This window comes from Setaria italica, chromosome II (genome assembly GCF_000263155.2).
Source record: "Setaria italica strain Yugu1 chromosome II, Setaria_italica_v2.0, whole genome shotgun sequence".
In the NCBI taxonomy this organism is placed as follows: Eukaryota; Viridiplantae; Streptophyta; class Magnoliopsida; order Poales; family Poaceae; genus Setaria; species Setaria italica.
Window position 1 is genome coordinate 15,417,004 of NC_028451.1, and position 16,905 is coordinate 15,433,908.

The window sequence follows — 16,905 nt, forward strand, 5'->3', positions numbered from 1 at the left end:
AAATATAGCACATGATTACAATGGTCCCATTAGGCTATTAGAGTCTTGTGCTCGGCCCAAATCCGGATATGTGTGCCATTAACATATGCCGCTCCTATCATAAAATAAGGCAATTTTTTTCAAGACACCAAGAATTTCACGGCAGACATTAAACCGTGGTGCAAAATCGCTTAAGTGGCATGTTGCGTGTTTTTAGAGCAAACATTAAATTACACTATACAAATATTTCTTCCACGTATCATGGAATGTATTTAAAAGGCGCACTTTAATTTGGAATAAAAACTTTACCGGCATATAGCCGATTAAATATTTTATGAAAAACTTTAAACTAGGGCATTAAAAAATTGCTGGAACATTCATTAAGGTTTTTTACGCAAACTTTAAATCAAGGCTAAAAGGATCTATTGGTGTATTACGGATAGACAAACATAACAGTTCAGCATGGAAATGTCTCACTGGGAGTGAAAGCTTTATTTTATTTTCTGCTACAAATAGTAATAAATTACAGGACCACCATACTTCATCGCATGTATAAATATAGGTACAGTAATACCAAATATGACTTCTTTTGCACAACATTTATCTGGTACAAAGAAGTTAGCCTAAACGTATATAACCATCGAATTTAGAAGGGAAAAAACGCCAAATAGGCAACCACCCAACGGCCTTTTCCTTTCCATGCTGCAGCAGCCGTACACGTGTACGGTCGCATCGAACCGATGACCCTGAAAAAAAAAGTAAGACCCTGAATGAATTGAAAAAATAAAAGGAAAATGAGGAGAGGGAAAAAGGGTAGTAACCGAGGAGAAGGAAAGCACCAACGCGGCAGCAGGGAAGGCAAGGAGGAATCGAGCGAGTCCACCACCACCGGGGGTTCGCCGTGGCCACAGCTTGTTGCGGCGCTCCGCGGAATCCAATCCTCCCTCCCCCACTCCTCCTCCTCCTCCTCCTCCTCACCGGCGCGCGGGTTTATAAATAGATTCCCCCGTCACGATCGCCCGCCGCTCGGATCGGATTCAACTCACCTACCCACCACCCCCTCAATCCCCCCCACAAGCTCTGCCTACTTCCTACGCCACCCCCGACTTCCAGTTCCCACTCCTCGAGCAAGCTGCCATGGCGGCCGCCGCGCTGAGGGAGCAGCTCAACGCCCTCCTCTCCTCCATGTTCGCCTCGGTGAGCCCGGCTTCTCCGAGTTCCCCTTCTGACCGACCGGATTGGGCGTTCTGGAGGATTCGACGATTTTATTTATATTTTTTAAAAAATTTCTGTTGCGGTTGCGGTGCAGGGTCTGGTGGACGACCAGTTCCAGCAGCTGCAGATGCTGCAGGACGACGGGGGCACGCCGGGCTTCGTCGCCGAGGTCGTCACCCTCTTCTGCGACGACGCCGACCGGATCATCTCCGAGCTCGCCGCCCTGCTGTACGCCCTCTTCGCCTCCCTGATGTCTACTAGTATTGTTGCTCCTGCTGGCGATTCCTCTGCTCTGCTGTGGAGTGTCGATCGATTGATCTGACCTGGTCCGGTATTTGCGTCTGCGTGCAGGGAGCAGCCCGTCGTGGACTTCGATAAGGTGGACGCCTACGTGCATCAGCTCAAAGGGAGCAGCGCCAGGTGATCACATCACCCCACATCTGATTTTGCTTTCGATTTCTGCGCGCCTTTTGTTTTTGCGATGCTATTTTGAGTGTGCATATGCTAGGTGTTGATGATTAAACTTGTAGTTGTAGGCATGCAGTTTTGACTCTACGTGCCATGTATAGGTGCTTTGATGAGTAGGCATGCAGTTTATATCGTTTATGCCATGATAGGTCAATGGCTAGGAGGATCATATAACTGTACGCAACATTTTGTTGTCGAATCCTGAATATTCTTGCCGTTACCATATATTACAGCTGTGCAATAAATGGTGAGACCAAATTTGTCGTATTGCAAACTTTTCTGAAGCTATTGTTTTGCTATAGTAAGCTATTGAAATGGTAGTTTCACCAACTGAAGTACGACAGTGACAATAGGATGTACTGAATATTGTTTGCTATCGGCAGATCATTTCAGTTTTCTTGCCTTTTGGGAACTAGGAGCCTACTGGAATGTTGACATTTTGTTTTAGATTGGTTCACGGATCACTGGATCATACCACAAACCTCCCAATATAAACTCTGCACTCTACTTATCAAGCCCAGAGCCTCATCTTTTGGGTCATGCGCTTACCAGATGAACTAGCAGTAGTTGCCAATTATCACATTTGTGCCATGCTTTAGAAAATGCTTATTACACTTACCCAGAATTGTTGTCCATACTTATTAGTAATTACCCTAGCACTGCTGTCTATTGCTTACTACCCTAATAAGTTTGTCAAGTTGTCAACATGCGGCAGAGTTGAACCTTGAGGTTAAAACTTATCTTTTTGTTATTTGGTGGTTGCTTCAGATGCTATAGATATGGTGCTTTTCAGAATCCTTTTAACTGAATCAGTTTGATGGTGTTTTGCTGATCTGTTCTTTTTTGGCCTGTTTCAGTGTTGGTGCTCAGAAGGTGAAGTTTACTTGCATGCAGTTCCGTCAGTTATGTCAGGATAAGAACAGAGACGGGTCAGTATTCAGTAACTTAGATGTCATACCATGATTTTGGTCCCCATTCTTTGTTGTTTAATTTTTCATACATGTGCTTGCGGCTGCCAGTCGGTCTTGTCTTGCATTGTACTACATTTAGCTTATGCAAATTCTTTAATATTTATAATGAGAAAATCAGTTACACTTGTTTCATTACCTCAGCATGCTAATTATTGCTTATTTTCATGTAAGTGTGCTGGTTCCATATTTCTGAGTTTACTATATATGTACAGTGACTAGATACTGAGATGGATTGAGTTTTTCTTTATCAAGTTAGAATAGCAACTTTTGATACATTTTAACTATTCAAGCTCTGCAAGTTTACTGAATCTGGCGGGTTTGCATAATTTCAGGTGCATCATGGCATTAGCTGTTGTAAGAAATGAGTTCTATGATCTGCGCAACAAGTTCCAGAATATGCTTCAGGTAGTACCTTACGTTCTTACATGGCCTTTTGACTTACTAGTTTTTACTTACTGGTAACTACCATAGTAAAAATGGATCATATGCATTTTAAGGCAAAAACGAAGCCTCTCCCTGCTTCCACTTGAACTTTGTATAGAATAACTGTTTGGTTTCTGAAGCATTTACTTGTGAATTTTTGAGGTCTCTTAAAATTACACCTGGCTGGTGAATGTTTCTGTGTTCATTTTCTATTTGTAATACATGGGATAGTACAAAGTGGCAAAGAGGCATTGATTTCTCAGCTTAAATTGAATATCTGCTAGTTGTCTAAATAAGATTATAGAAGCTAGTTTTTGCACATGTTTGATATGCGAATTTATGTAAACTCATGCCCCTGGGCAGCTTAGCTTTATGAGCGCTCCTGTTTTTGCATTATTGACCTATTATCATCTTTTCATGCAGCTTGAGCAGCAAATCCAGGCTCAACAATAAATTGAAGCAGAAAGAGCGTAGCTGCATGTGATCTCACATGATTAATTGTATCTTTGGAGATGTAGGCCATGTTCGTTGTTTGCTGGATTCCTGCAATGCGTGTGAAATCATTGACATTGAGGTTTTCACGCTTACAAGACTCTGGCTGTCTAGCGTTGTGTCTACCCTGTTTGTGTTGGATTGCCAACGTATGCAAACTTGTACTGGATGCCTGGTAACTCAGCTAGCGGATTTCTTTGGCTCTTTGCTTTTGGAAATCGATGCTGGTGTATGTGTATGTTTCTGAATCGCATCTTGCTATCCGAGTTTGAGCTGTGAAGCCTTGCTGATTGTGTACTTGTGTTCTTATGAGTTACGAATAGGCAGATATTATGGGTTTGAAATCTTGAGAATTGTTGTTAGATTCACTGCAAAGTCAATTTATTTTCGTTTAGCTGGGATCCACTTCGTATGCAGAGAGATTCATAATCAAACCAAGCCAATTGTTCCTTTCGAAAAATCTGACCTGCCTCTGCAGATTTCCTAACTGTCCTTTTGTACGGGACCACTGTTATTTGGGATAAACCAAATTGAAGGAAGCATTCGTCGTCTGCAGTGTTTGCTGGGAGAGAGTAAATACACTCTGGCCTGGATGGGGGTAACAGGTTCATTGCATGATGTTGCAATCAAAATGATATCTTGTCCAAGCCGATTGACTGATACCATATGCATACATAAAACAATGATCTTATGATCAGAAGCCATGTGCTTCCCGAGAACAAATGGTGAAGAGACAGGTAGGATATTGTTATCCGGTGCTCCCTCCGTCCTAAATTATAGGTCGTTTTGATTTTATTAGTTTCATAGATTTTATTATGCACTTAGATATACCATATGCACATGCATCTAAAAAAGTCAAAACAACCTATAATTTGGGATGGGTGGAGTAGATTCCGAAAACGACTAAACAATCGATTTGATCCATGCCAACACGATACTTGTAGCGCAGTTTGGTGGTCTATCTGGGAAGGGCCACCAGTCCACTAGTTGCTCTCGTTTCCTGCTTTAACATAGCCTCGTTATCATTCCTTGGGCAAGTTTCTAAGGAATTTTCTAGAGGTTCATCTGTATCATTTATTGTTTTAAATCGCATTCCGTTGAAGGGTTATAGTAGATGATGGCTGCGCATCACCATTTGTTTTTTTTTTTATTTGTAGTTTAGCTCATGATCCCTACTTCATTCCTGCTTGCGATTGGAGACAGACACGAGCAGGGGCGAAAATGGGAGAGGTGAAGTACGCCATCAAGGATGCATAGCGTATTTTTATTAATCGTTATGCAACAGTCAGTGAGGCTCGGGCAGCGTCATACTCCAGAGCTGAGTCTCGTATCGGTGACAACCAGGCATGGGTTAAATTAAAAGAAGAAGAAAAGCTATCGAGCAGAAGCTTCATCTTCTTCCTAGATCTATGATCCTGTTCGTAGAGCCCCTTAAAAAACTATGTGAATTTTTAAGCTAGATATTTGCAGCTCCCGGAAATCTTGTTACAGAGTTGGAGTGCCGTAGATATTTAGATAAATTATTTTATCTATAGTTTAAATTAAATGTATAAATACTTAAACCATTTTAATCTAGTCTACAAAATATAGATCCAACCTAGATCCTGGAACTGGAGCTAGGCCTACTCTTTCCGCTTGGATCTGTGGAACAGTGGATGATACTACTAAAGTCCTATTTGGATACTAGGGGCTAAATTTTTAGCACCTGTCACAGCAAATGATTGATACTAATTAAGAGTATTAAATATAAGCTAATTATAAAACTAATTGCACAGATGGAGGCTAATTCGCGAGACGAATCTATTAAGCCTAATTAGTCCATGATTTGACAATGTGGTGCTACGGTAACCATTTGCTAATGTGAATTAATTAAGCTTAATAGATTCGTCTCGCGAATTAGCCTAGGACTTCTGCAATTAGTTTTATAATTAGCTCATAGTTAATCCTTCTAATTAGCATCCGAACATTCTATGTGATAAGGGCTAGCCCAAGGATCAAACACGTCCTAATTCACATTTGCCTATATACCGAAACAAACACACATTCTATAGCAAAGATGTTTCCGGTGAGCCTAAAACCTATCACTCCCATGAACTTCATTGCCACGAGAGAGAGGGCTTGTTTGAGCAGACATGACAGCAGCTACATTAGAACAAATAATGAATACGTTGGGCTTGGCAGGAAAATATGATTATTATATTAGGTCACCTCTCCCCATCCAAGGTATGAGACTATTATGACTCATGAGGGATTATCAAGAAGAAGCTAAGTTTCCCCGACGGGTTGGGCTTGCATTGCGGCCCAATATTTATCACTCCCATAAATCGACGGATACGTGCAGGACCTCACCATCATCGTCGCTGCAAATGCAAGTCGGCGCGTCATCATCTCTCAACTCTCATCTGGTCTCCTCCTGCTGCTGCTGACTGGCTCCATGGATTGATGGTGGAGAAGGTCTCTGGTCGCCACCGGGCCTTCGTTCACGGCACCTTGAGCCTGTGAAACCGATGCACATGTAGCCACGGACATGCCAAAAGGACGTACCTAGTGCGAAAGCTTCACGTAAAGTGGTGTTTGGGGAAAAGAATTCTTAGACAGTCTTATCCTTACAAAATTCTTTTAAAATTCTGCAAAGAGGCTGGTTCGAACTTAGGAACTCCGGACCACCAGGTCGGTCAGGTAAAATGATATTTTTCAAGGATGGCTCCTCACTTTTCACAGCTAAAAATAGTATTTTGCAGGAGCGGTTGTTCACCCGCCCTTATAAATCAAATAAAAAATTTTAAAAATAGTCAGATCCTGCTGGCCACTGCTGCACCCGGGCCGTGCCGGCTACCGCACCACGTGCCACCGGGCACCGGTGCACCACCGCACGCGCTTGGAGACTATGCCAGGACCCGCCTGTTGCCGTCGCTCCCCCAGACATGCGTGGAGGCTATGCTGGGGCCTCACCGGATGCTCCAGCACCCCTGGCCGCATACCCCACCGATGAGCTGGACCTCCTGGGGCCGCCGCCCGCCGGAGAAGAAGTTGAGGGAGAGAGAAGGGATAAGGAGGGAGAGGAAAAGATAAGACTAAGGTCTCCTTTGGAGTGGAGGAAAAACAAAGGAAAAACATAGGATCCTAGTTCCTATAAATTTGGTTCCTGTAGCAGCCTTTGGTTCATAGGAATGGATAGCAGGAAAAGTAAAGAAAAAATTCCTTTCCCTTTCATTCCATAGGAAAAAAAAAAGAATCCACTTAAATCTCTTTGAAAATTTCCTATGCACCAGGAACGAGGACAAGCAATCGATAAATGGCTGCTGGTGGTGCCTAATCAAAAGAAGGAACTGGTTACTTGTGCCTATCAAAGACGTTAATTAATTGAAAATAGCTCTTAAGATTCCTTTAAAAATCTCTATGTTCTTCCTACACCATCCAAACACCTAACCTTCTACAATTTCTCTAGTTTCAATTCCTTTGTTTTTGCATATGCATTTCTATCATATTTCTATATTTTTCCTATTCCTATATTTTTCCATTCCTATATTCCAAAGGAGGCTTAAGAGTAGACATAGAGAGGAAGAAGAGACAAGGAAGGCGTGAACATGTGGATCCTGCACAACATTTAGAACCACCACGCGCGCGTCGTTCTCCACGAGCGGACGATCCTGTCACCTGCGTTTCCAGGTGAGTTTTCGGGGGCGAGTCGTGGGATTAGCTGCTCCTGAGAAATAGTGGCTAGTTTCAGGTGCGGCTGATCCTGTGACCCGTTCCTGCAAATTCATTTGTAGACTTGCCCCTTGTTTACTTTGCGAATTTGGGAGGTGCCAAATTACTGTAGCAACACTGTAGCGTTTCGTTTGTATTTGTGAATTATTGTCTAAATATTGACTAATTAGGCTCAAAAGATTCGTCTCGCAAAGTACAATAAAACTGTGCAATTAGTTTTTGATTTCGTCTACATTTAGTACTCCATGCATGTACCGCAAGTTTGATGTGATGGGGAATCTTCTTTTTGCATAGTGCCAAAGTTGGGAGTTTTGTAGGAAGTGAACAAGGGCTTGGGTTAAAAGTTACAGTAATCGACCTCCTCATCTGTCCCTGGCCCGAGCTGACCTGCAGCCTTGCATTGCATTGGCATCTCTCGTTGGACGTTGGTTGGTCTAACATGACAGAGGACTTGACTGACTGACAGACAGGGACTAGGCCCTTGTTTACTTCGCGAATTTGGGAGGTGCTAAATTACTGTAGCAACACTGTAGCGTTTCGTTTGTATTTGTGAATTATTGTCCAAATATTGACTAATTAGGCTCAAAAGATTCGTCTCGCAAAGTACAACAAAACTGTGCAAATAGTTTTTGATTTCGTCTACATTTAGTACTCCATGCATGTACCGCAAGTTTGATGTGATGGGGAATCTTCTTTTTGCATAGTGTTAAAGTTGGGAGTTTTGTGGGAAGTGAACAAGGGCTAGTATTTCCTTCCATGCACATCCATCTACTCATCTTGACTATTGAGGAGATGGGGGTATTGTTTAATGCAGAATTTGTGGCTGATCCCAATGCCACCTCTGGTTTTTCCTTTCCCATGGACAAGCGATACGGCGGCGGATCACGCTTGGCCTCGTTAATCCTTGAGGCAGACGATTCCATGCTTTCCCATGCATGTTGCATCGGATCTCTGTCTCTATTGGCTGTCACGCATCAACGTATTGCTACAAAGAAAAGGCTTGACGCTGAATGAGACACCGACTGTCTGAATGAGACACGCATTCGGGCGTTGCATATGTCAGGTAGAGAAAGATCACAACCGTTGCAGTGGCTAGCGCAATCACATGTTTCAGGTAGAGAAATAAAGATCAAAAGACTGCGATTCGATCATGTGCAACTTACTTAGCTCCAAACAGCTTCTTGTACCTGCGAGTCAGTGGCCACAAAGACCATGGCCTTGGGCCTAGCTAGTCTACCGAAGCTCAGGACAAATGAAGCCTAATATCCTAACACAAAAGGCTAAATTGATGGGTAAGCCTAATATCCTAACACAAAAGGCTAATTTCCCGTACCCAACATGCATGATTCGTTCATTGATTCCAGCCAGGTCCTAAAGGGGAAGAGGGTAAGGGCATTCAATTCAAAGAGTTGCGGCTAACTCTAGACAGGTCTTCAGCTCATTCATTCCAGTAACTTTAAATTCATACTTATAGTAATAAGTGTAATAAGATGATGTAAGTAGACTGCAAGTGCTGCCACATCATGTCGATGCTGAGATGGAGGGGATTATCGATGCTGAGATGGAGGGGATCGAAGAGAAGCTAGCAATGTTCTACTCCGGACATATTTTATTTTATTTTATTTTATTTGGAGGGAACGAATACATACTTGGTGACCTACTTCGTTCTGATGAAAGATGAATCATCACGCCAATCCAAGCGCGGCGCGTGTCGTTTTCGCTGATGCCACCCATCACCCAGCCCATGTTCTAGCATGTATTAGCTTACCAAACAGGTGCCCTGCGGATTTCGTGCGTCAGAATGTATCCAGAACCCTATGGATCACGCATCCTGATGAATTATCCACGTAATAAAGATAACAAGGGAAAAGGAACCGAATGCATTCAGTGGTTGGGATTTAGGAGCTTTTTTAAAGTTGTGCTACTCTGGTGTAAGCCAATAATGCGCAAACAAATATTCGCCAGCAACAATTAGCAGAGAAGACAGATTATCTGGTAAACGATATCTCCAGATCAACCTTGTTTTTTCTTTTTCTCATTTTTTGTTGGGAAACATGCGTCAGTTTCGTCCTGTGTCATCCTACCACATGATAGTCGTGTCTCAGCTCAGCTGTATCACTAGCCTCTGCGACAAACAACTTATTCAGTTGTCAAAGCATGCAGCTAGGCTCTCTCTAGGTTCCTTCTGAACTACATCATGTGACAACAAGCTTAATCTCATTGATAGGCTGGCTGTTCATTGCTCTGACACGTCTACACATCTAAGACGGATTAATCCTCTGTTATCTGCTCCTGACAGTGACTGGAATAATCTTCTGAACTCAGTGCATTATTATATTGTCCCTCTTGCAGCAGTAAAGTCCATCATGCCATTGCTATGCTAATTATTATAGATTATTACGTGTACTCAACCAAACACCCCACCCCCCAAAAGACGTGCACACATTGGTGGCCGGCTTGTGTATAAATACCCACACTCAGGAGCCTCTTTTTGTGCGGTTCCTCACACATAACCCTTCTCTAGCGCCAAAGAACTCTTACCTCTCTCCCTCCTGCTCTCTCTCTCTCTCTCTCTAGACAAACACAGAAGCACACGGCACACGGGTAGATAGGAAGATGGTTGGAACAATGGAGGAAGCAACAGGGATCCCAGGGTACTTCAAGAACAAGGGCATCCTCATCACCGGCTCAACAGGCTTCCTTGGAAAGAGTAAGCACTGCATCATGCACGAGTCTCTCTTGTCGTCTCGCCGTACGATGAAATGGAAAGTTCAGCAAACATTTTTGCTGCCGTTGCATGCAATGCATTGTGCTCACCTTCACCTGTTCTTGTGCTTTTCTTTTTTGTCATGTCTCGCTGCAGTACTGGTGGAGAAGATACTGAGGGTCCAGCCGGACGTCAAGAGGATCTACCTCCCGGTGCGAGCGCCGGATGCGGCATCGGCCAAGAAACGGGTTGAGACTGAGGTGAGCTCATTTTCACTTCTAACAACAGTAGCTTCTCTGTTCTAGTGGATTTTTTTTTTGTTTATAATTTTGGGTTGTTTCACTTCACCTGATTTTCAAGTAACCATTGATTAAGCAGTAGAGTGGCATGCTTGGGCCTAATTAAGTATAGGTTACGTTCATGCAGCAAAGAACCTGAAACATTCTTCACACAAATTAACAAACTTGCAATGTTGCTCCCTTTATTTGTTTGTTAACGTTGTGTCCTGCTGCTGTTTAATTCAGTTCTTTTTTCTTCGTTTCTTTATGTGTTTGTATGCATACAAACACCTATAAACGAAGTAATTTTCTCTCCATCTATGATTCTATATACATCTCAATTCACCCTGGCCTGAAGTCAAATCAACTCGTAGTCTAGCTAGTACTACGAGATTATATACAACCCTCTCGGGGGAGAATTAACTGAACCGGCCCCTCAGACAATGGACGTGACCGGCAAATCCTACGTCGTGCCCAATCACTGCAAACAGTATTGAGGGAGTACAAATGGTAGTACGCGTGCTACTGTGGCGTAATAAGAGGAGCTGTGTTGCTAAAGGGACATCGATTTATGCTCTCGCTGCTGCCGTTGGTGAAGACTGAAAGATCAGTTTGCATTGCATAGGTGCATGATGTGTCCATGGTCCATGAGCCCTTGAACAGTTCACCATCCAATTCTGACGACAGCTAGAGTTTGTCAAAAAAGTAGATCCTTTCCTTAGGCTCCCCGACTCTGTCTGCAATCAAAGCATGATGAAGCAGGCAATGCAAGGGCCCCCCTTGCAGGGTTCAGCAGCTAGATCTGAATCCTAAGAGAGACCTGCACTGCATGGTGCAGAGACGAGAGAGCCATCTGCAGATGATGCAGGCATCCTCGTATACATGTTGGCTGCCTCTGCATTGTAGGAGTTATTGCGTATGCGTGTGGGTTAGCTGATGGTAGGTTTTGTCAGGAGCAAAGGAGTAACTGCCCTCGGCACTTGTGCTGCCCGGTTCAGTGTGCTGCTGCAGCATCATGCTGTGGGCTGGGTGAATTCGCCCCGGTTTTGCGTCGTCTCAGGCTCAGCATACAAGTCCCTAGACTAGAGAGGCCTGACTGAACAATGAACATGTAGCCAGTATCGAGAGTATACTCCTATCTGGAAGGAATTCAGGCAGCGCCAAAGACACAATCTGATGGGAACCGCTAAGGGTTTGTTCCCAATCTTTTGGTGAGTGGGGATAACTTAATTTAGGGTGGATCTAATATTATGTTGTCCAACTACAACGACCAATAGGGGTACTGCGCTTTAGCGATAGTTACATCAGCTCCAATTTATCATTGTTCTTGCCGTGCCAAGAATAACCTTGAACTTGCAAGCAAATCGAAGAACAAGCAAAAACAAGTGGACAAACAAACAGTGCACGGACCTTGCCCAAAAGATGAATATGATATGCTCGAATTTGGAATTTTGAATCAAGCAAATCGAATGGTCTAATCGACACACGCGTTTACAAGGAAGTAGCAGTAGCTAAACTTTCATCTAAACATACCCAATCTGTTTGTGGTGGCTCTAATCCTTATTAATACCTAGGAGGATGACCAGGGAGTCCTGGTGTCGTGCTCCAATCCTAGGACGCGTCCTTATTGAACCCGACTTGATACAAGGCCCATCGAGCGAAAGTAGGATGACGTAGCATCATAGATAGAAAACGTCCCTGGAACAAATCAACGATTGCGGCCACCTTAGAAAAGATATGGCCATGAGTCCTGATCCATATGAAAATAGACTTGTCCGAATCCAACCCTGAAACGATCTCTTTCTTTCCTTAGATCAAAAATGACGTGGTGGTCTGGTGGAGAATATTGGGAATACTTGAAGTTTCCAATCAACTTCTTTGGTCCTCCGTGACTTTCATATGTGTTTCACACGTATATATTTCATCAAATGCCAAGCAAACGATGCTCATCACAATCACGGTTTCAATTTCTTTTTTTGCCCGTATGCATGTTGATTGCAATGTACCGTGCTCTTCAGTCTCTCACAAAGTGAAAACTCTTTCTCCTAATAAAAAAAAACCCCAAATGTAGCACTAGCACTCAGTTTTAAGGAAAACCTAGTAGGACTGGGATCTTTATTACCACTGAAAGTTACAGCTGAGGCAGAGGCATGTGCTGCGCAGAGGAGTTAATTGTCACAGCGGTCACTTATTTCAGACAGCAATACAGTTCTTTCCTTTTTCTTGTTTACTCGGATGTATCAATACTCCGAGGTCAATATGCTCTACAGTAACCTTTTAACCATGCATGAAAAAAAAGAATGCCATGCTGTGTTACTAAATCAAAGGAACTGTATTCTACTGTACAAAAGGAGGACAAGGAAAGTTCATGCATAGGGACCCTAGCGGCAAAAGTTCCATCCTGGATCAGTATGGTCCATCAGATCTACCTCTGCACATAATCGCTGCACTGGTAATTTTTTAGACCTTGTTTAGTTACCCTAAAATCCCAACTTTGACACTATGCAAAAAGAAGATTTCCCATCACATCAAATTTACGGTACATGCATGGAGTACTAAATGTAGACAAAATCAAAAACTAATTGTACAGTTTGGTTGTACTTTGCGAGATGAATCTTTCGAGCCTAATTAGTCAATATTTGGACAATAATTCACAAATACAAATGAAACGCTACAGTATGCTACAGTGCTGGTACAGTGATTTTGGTTGTCCAAAATCAAGCAACTAAACAGGGCCTCAGTTTGCACGCACCTACACTAACCCCCTACTTAATTACTTACTATACCAAAAATTGCCATTGAGAGGGCCATGCAGGACACCAAGCCTCGTCGTACGAAATGCATGCAGTGCAGGATGCAATCTCTCCATTTGGGGGCCCATGCAAGTCGAAATCCACCCTATGAACTTGCCATCATCAAAGCGTTTGGTACGAGACATGCGTCGTGCCATGGACCAGCAAAGAACATGCCTTATGTAGCATCCAGGCCGATGTGATGGTTCAGCGGAACATTTCATTCCTGTATGCTAGGACATTTAATTTCTGTACTAGAATGTTTCCTTTAAAAATATAATATTCCAATACAGAAATTAAATGTTCTACATTAGTTCTAGTATATATAGAAACAAAATGTTTTGGAAAATTCATGCGTGGTTGCTGATGCTATAGCTGTGTTAAAAAAAATGCAGGTGATCGGGAAGGAGCTGTTTGGGCTTCTGCGGGAGACGCACGGCAAGGGGTTCCAAGCCTTCATCGAGGAGAAGGTGGTGGCGCTGGCCGGCGACATCATCCACGAGAACTTCGGCGTGGAGGGAGCCCAGCTCAGCGAGATGACCCGGGAGATCAACGTCATCGTCAATGGAGCTGCCACCACCAACTTCTACGAGAGGTCCGTCATCGTCGTCGTCGTCGTCCGTCAATTTTCTTCTTCTCAAAAACACTTCTTTTTCCCTTTTTTTTCCCCTCGAATCTTATGAAAAGGAGTTCGCTCCCTTCAGTACTTTTCATGGCAAAGTGAAAATGGCCTGACGAAACCCTGCGATCAACAATATGCGTGTGTGCAGGTATGACGTGGCCCTTGACGTGAATGTGATGGGGGTGAAGCATATGTGCCAGCTGGCCAGGCAGTGCCCCAACCTGGAGGTCATCCTCCATGTCTCCACTGGTAAAGAAATCTGAATCTTAGCAGAGCATCAAGCTGTAAATGACAGGTTTAGACTCTGATGACGAAGAAATTAAACTGAGAAACAACTGCGATGCTGGCAGCTTACGTGGCTGGGGAGAGGCAGGGGTTGATCCAGGAGCGGCCGTTCAAGTACGGCGAGACCCTGCGCGACGACGATGGCGCGCAGCCGCGGCTGGACGTCGACGCCGAGCTCAAGCTCGCCAGGGACTACCAGCGGCAGCTCGCCGCCGACGACGCCGAGCAGAAGAACGAGAGGAAGGCCATGAAGGAGCTCGGCCTCGCCAGGTAACTAAAACTAAAAATGTAGCACATTGGAATGATTAAGACAATGCAGTTTAAACAGTGTGTGAATATGATTAACCTTCTGAATTCCCAATGATGGATGGGAATGAAATTAATGTGCAGGGCCCGGGAGTTCGGGTGGCCCAACACGTACGTGTTCACCAAGGCGCTCGGGGAGATGACGCTGGGCCGGCTGATGGGCGGCGGCGACGTGCCGGTGGTGATCGTGCGGCCCAGCATCATCACGAGCATCCAGCGGGACCCGCTGCCGGGGTGGATCGAAGGGACCAGGACCATCGACGCCATCATCATCGGCTACGCCAAGCAGAACCTCTCCTGCTTCCTCGCCGACCTCGACCTCACCATGGACGTCGTAAGTCGCCGTCTGTCCGTCCCATGCATCATAACTGCTGCCCACTTCTACACTGTAGGTAGCAGCTGCTATAGCTGTGCTTCACTAGGTTACTAGGTAGGTAGCAGGTTGGCGCGCGGCGCATCATCACACATGCATCTCAACACTCTTGCATTTGCGAGCACATTCATGCTAGCAGCCAACTACCACACCTACTATGGTACGACATGACCTAAATGCACCATCGATCATCCTGGCATGCAAGCAAATCGGGGTTAAGAACACACAGGATCCTTCATTATGATCGATGCTAGCAGCTGGGCCAGGGTTGGGCATGTCCTGATGATCGAATCTCATTGATATAAATCTGATCAGTTAATTTTCATATGAAGATCGATGCAAAGAATTGAATTTTCATGCAATGTGATCGATGCAGATCCCCGGTGACATGGTGGTGAGCGCGATGATGGCCGCGGCGGCGGCGCACGCGTCGTCGCCGCCGCCGCCGCCGCAAACGCCGCCGGCGGTGTACCACGCGACGTCGTCCCTGCGGAACCCGGCGCCGTACGCGGTGCTGTACCGGACGGGGATGCGCTACTTCAACGCGCACCCTCGGACGGGCCCCGACGGGCGGCCCGTGCGCACCCGGCGGATCCACTTCTTCGCCACGGTGGCGGCCTTCACGGCGTACATGGTGGTCCGGTACCGGCTGCCGCTGGAGCTGCTGCGGCTGCTGAACCTGCTCTGCTGCGGCCTGCTGGGCCGCCTCTGCGCCGAGCTGGGCCGCAAGTACGCCTTCGTGATGCGCCTCGTGGACCTCTACGGGCCCTTCTCGCTCTTCCGGGGCGTCTTCGACGACGCCAACGTCGAGAGGCTGCGGCTGGGCATGGCGGACGGCGACCGCGTGGTGTTCAACTTCGACCCCAAGACCCTCGACTGGGACGACTACTTCTACAGGATCCACATCCCGGGCGTCATGAAGTACGTGCTCAAGTGAAACTACCCACATTGTCTGTCAGGCCAGGGTTGGAATCGCCATCATCAGCGAAGAACAAGAGTTGATCCTGCATGGTGAAGATTGAAGAGACATTATTGATCAGTCAGCAGCTAGCTTGCATAACTAGTTATAATTTAGCCGGTTGTTATTGTTTAATTACTATATAATACACGATGGTCGGTCATCCTATCCTCCTCATAACCTCGGTTATTTGTTGCAGACCTTCATAAGATATGACATTCTCCGACTATTTGTTCATCAGTTTGTTTGGGAAGGGGGTGTTAAAGTTTAACAACCCCTTTTTAACAGATTTTAACACTTTTGGTTGCCAAACACAAGTGTTAAAGATGAAGTGTTAAAATTTAACACCCCTCTTTTCATAAACACATGGAGGGGGTGTTAAAATGTGCTAAAGGTGTTAAAAGTGGTCCCCCTCCCCACTTATTCCCTGGTTGCCCCCCTCTCTCTCCTCTTCTCTCTCCTCCACTGCCCCCATCTTCCTTCCCCGATCCGCACGTCGCGCACCGCCGCCAGTCCGCCCGTCGCGCCGCCGCTGGTCCGCCCATCGCGCGCCACCGCCGGTCCGCGCCGCTCCTGCGTCGGGATGCCACGCTGGGCAGCACGCGGCGGGCTCGCGCGGGCGGCAGGCGGCGGCCAGCGCGGGCGGCCTCGCGTGGGCGGCGGCTGGCGCGGCCGGCGGGTGCGGGCGCGGGCGAGGCCGATCCGGTGGTGTGGGGACCGGCGGGCGGCGCAGGTGGTGGCGGTGGGGGCTCGGGCGGGCGCGGTGGTGGCGTTGGGGGCTCGGGCGGGCGCGGCCGCTAGCGCCGCGGTAGGGGACGCCGGCGGCGGGGCGGGGCCGGAGGCGGCATGCGCAGGGGAGGGGCCGACGGGGCGGCCGGCAGCGCCGACGCCGACGTTGGCGCCGGGCACGGCGTGGACCGAGCAGGGGTGGGGTCGGAGGCGGCAGGCGCAGGATAGGAGGAAGAAGGAAGGAGGAGGAAGGAGAAGAAGGAAGAATGGGTATTTGGCTGCCATTGAGAGGAGTAATGAGGGGTAAAGTTGTCAATTACAACCTAAGGTGTTAAATTTTAACAGATCATCCAAACACCTCAAGATACTAAAGTTTAACACCTTTATTTGAGGGTGTTAAAGTTTAACACCCTGTTAAATTTTAACACGCCCTTCCCAAACAGGGCCTTAGTCTGTTAGGTTTGGGTCTTTTTGATGGCCTCTGCACGACGAAAAGTCCAACACGACACATGGACCTGATCGAAATAGGCCCGGCCCAATACGCTCATCACCATCGCTCTGTCAGACTGCCACCTTTGCCGTCCTCCAATTACCAT

At 46.1% G+C, this 16,905-nt stretch overlaps 2 protein-coding genes and 1 long non-coding RNA gene across 3 annotated transcripts; 2 read left to right on the top strand and 1 right to left on the bottom strand.

Moving 5' to 3' along the window:
• Positions 1-443: 443 nt before the first annotated feature.
• On the bottom strand, positions 444-938 carry LOC111256210. Its single transcript, XR_002676204.1, has 2 exons — positions 801-938; positions 444-725 (listed from the first exon to the last, which is right to left on the bottom strand). It is a non-coding gene; the product is annotated as an uncharacterized LOC111256210 (long non-coding RNA).
• LOC101757107 (histidine-containing phosphotransfer protein 2) lies at positions 797-3,845 on the top strand. Its single transcript, XM_004956145.4, has 6 exons — positions 797-1,176; positions 1,289-1,422; positions 1,546-1,614; positions 2,520-2,591; positions 2,966-3,038; positions 3,480-3,845. The coding sequence occupies exons 1-6, from the start codon at positions 1,117-1,119 to the stop codon at positions 3,507-3,509; spliced, it is 438 nt and encodes a 145-aa protein (XP_004956202.1). The 5' UTR covers positions 797-1,116; the 3' UTR covers positions 3,510-3,845.
• A 5,912-nt stretch (positions 3,846-9,757) lies between these two features.
• On the top strand, positions 9,758-15,817 carry LOC101757496 (fatty acyl-CoA reductase 1). The gene is made up of 7 exons (XM_004956146.4): positions 9,758-9,969; positions 10,123-10,226; positions 13,432-13,631; positions 13,807-13,907; positions 14,009-14,213; positions 14,334-14,583; positions 14,999-15,817. The coding sequence occupies exons 1-7, from the start codon at positions 9,876-9,878 to the stop codon at positions 15,557-15,559; spliced, it is 1,515 nt and encodes a 504-aa protein (XP_004956203.1). The 5' UTR covers positions 9,758-9,875; the 3' UTR covers positions 15,560-15,817.
• The last annotated feature ends 1,088 nt before the right edge of the window (positions 15,818-16,905 follow it).

Bases quoted from the DNA above. Each gene is read 5' to 3' on its own strand.
- LOC101757107 (XM_004956145.4), top strand. From the start codon at position 1,117: ATGGCGGCCGCCGCGCTGAGGGAGCAGCTCAACGCCCTCCTCTCCTCC. The intron at 1,177-1,288 runs GTGAGCCCGGCT...GTTGCGGTGCAG, and splicing joins TCTCCTCCATGTTCGCCTCG to GGTCTGGTGGACGACCAGTT. The intron at 2,592-2,965 runs GTCAGTATTCAG...GCATAATTTCAG, and splicing joins CAGGATAAGAACAGAGACGG to GTGCATCATGGCATTAGCTG.
- LOC101757496 (XM_004956146.4), top strand. From the start codon at position 9,876: ATGGTTGGAACAATGGAGGAAGCAACAGGGATCCCAGGGTACTTCAAG. The intron at 9,970-10,122 runs GTAAGCACTGCA...GTCTCGCTGCAG, and splicing joins AACAGGCTTCCTTGGAAAGA to TACTGGTGGAGAAGATACTG. The intron at 13,632-13,806 runs GTCCGTCATCGT...GCGTGTGTGCAG, and splicing joins ACCACCAACTTCTACGAGAG to GTATGACGTGGCCCTTGACG.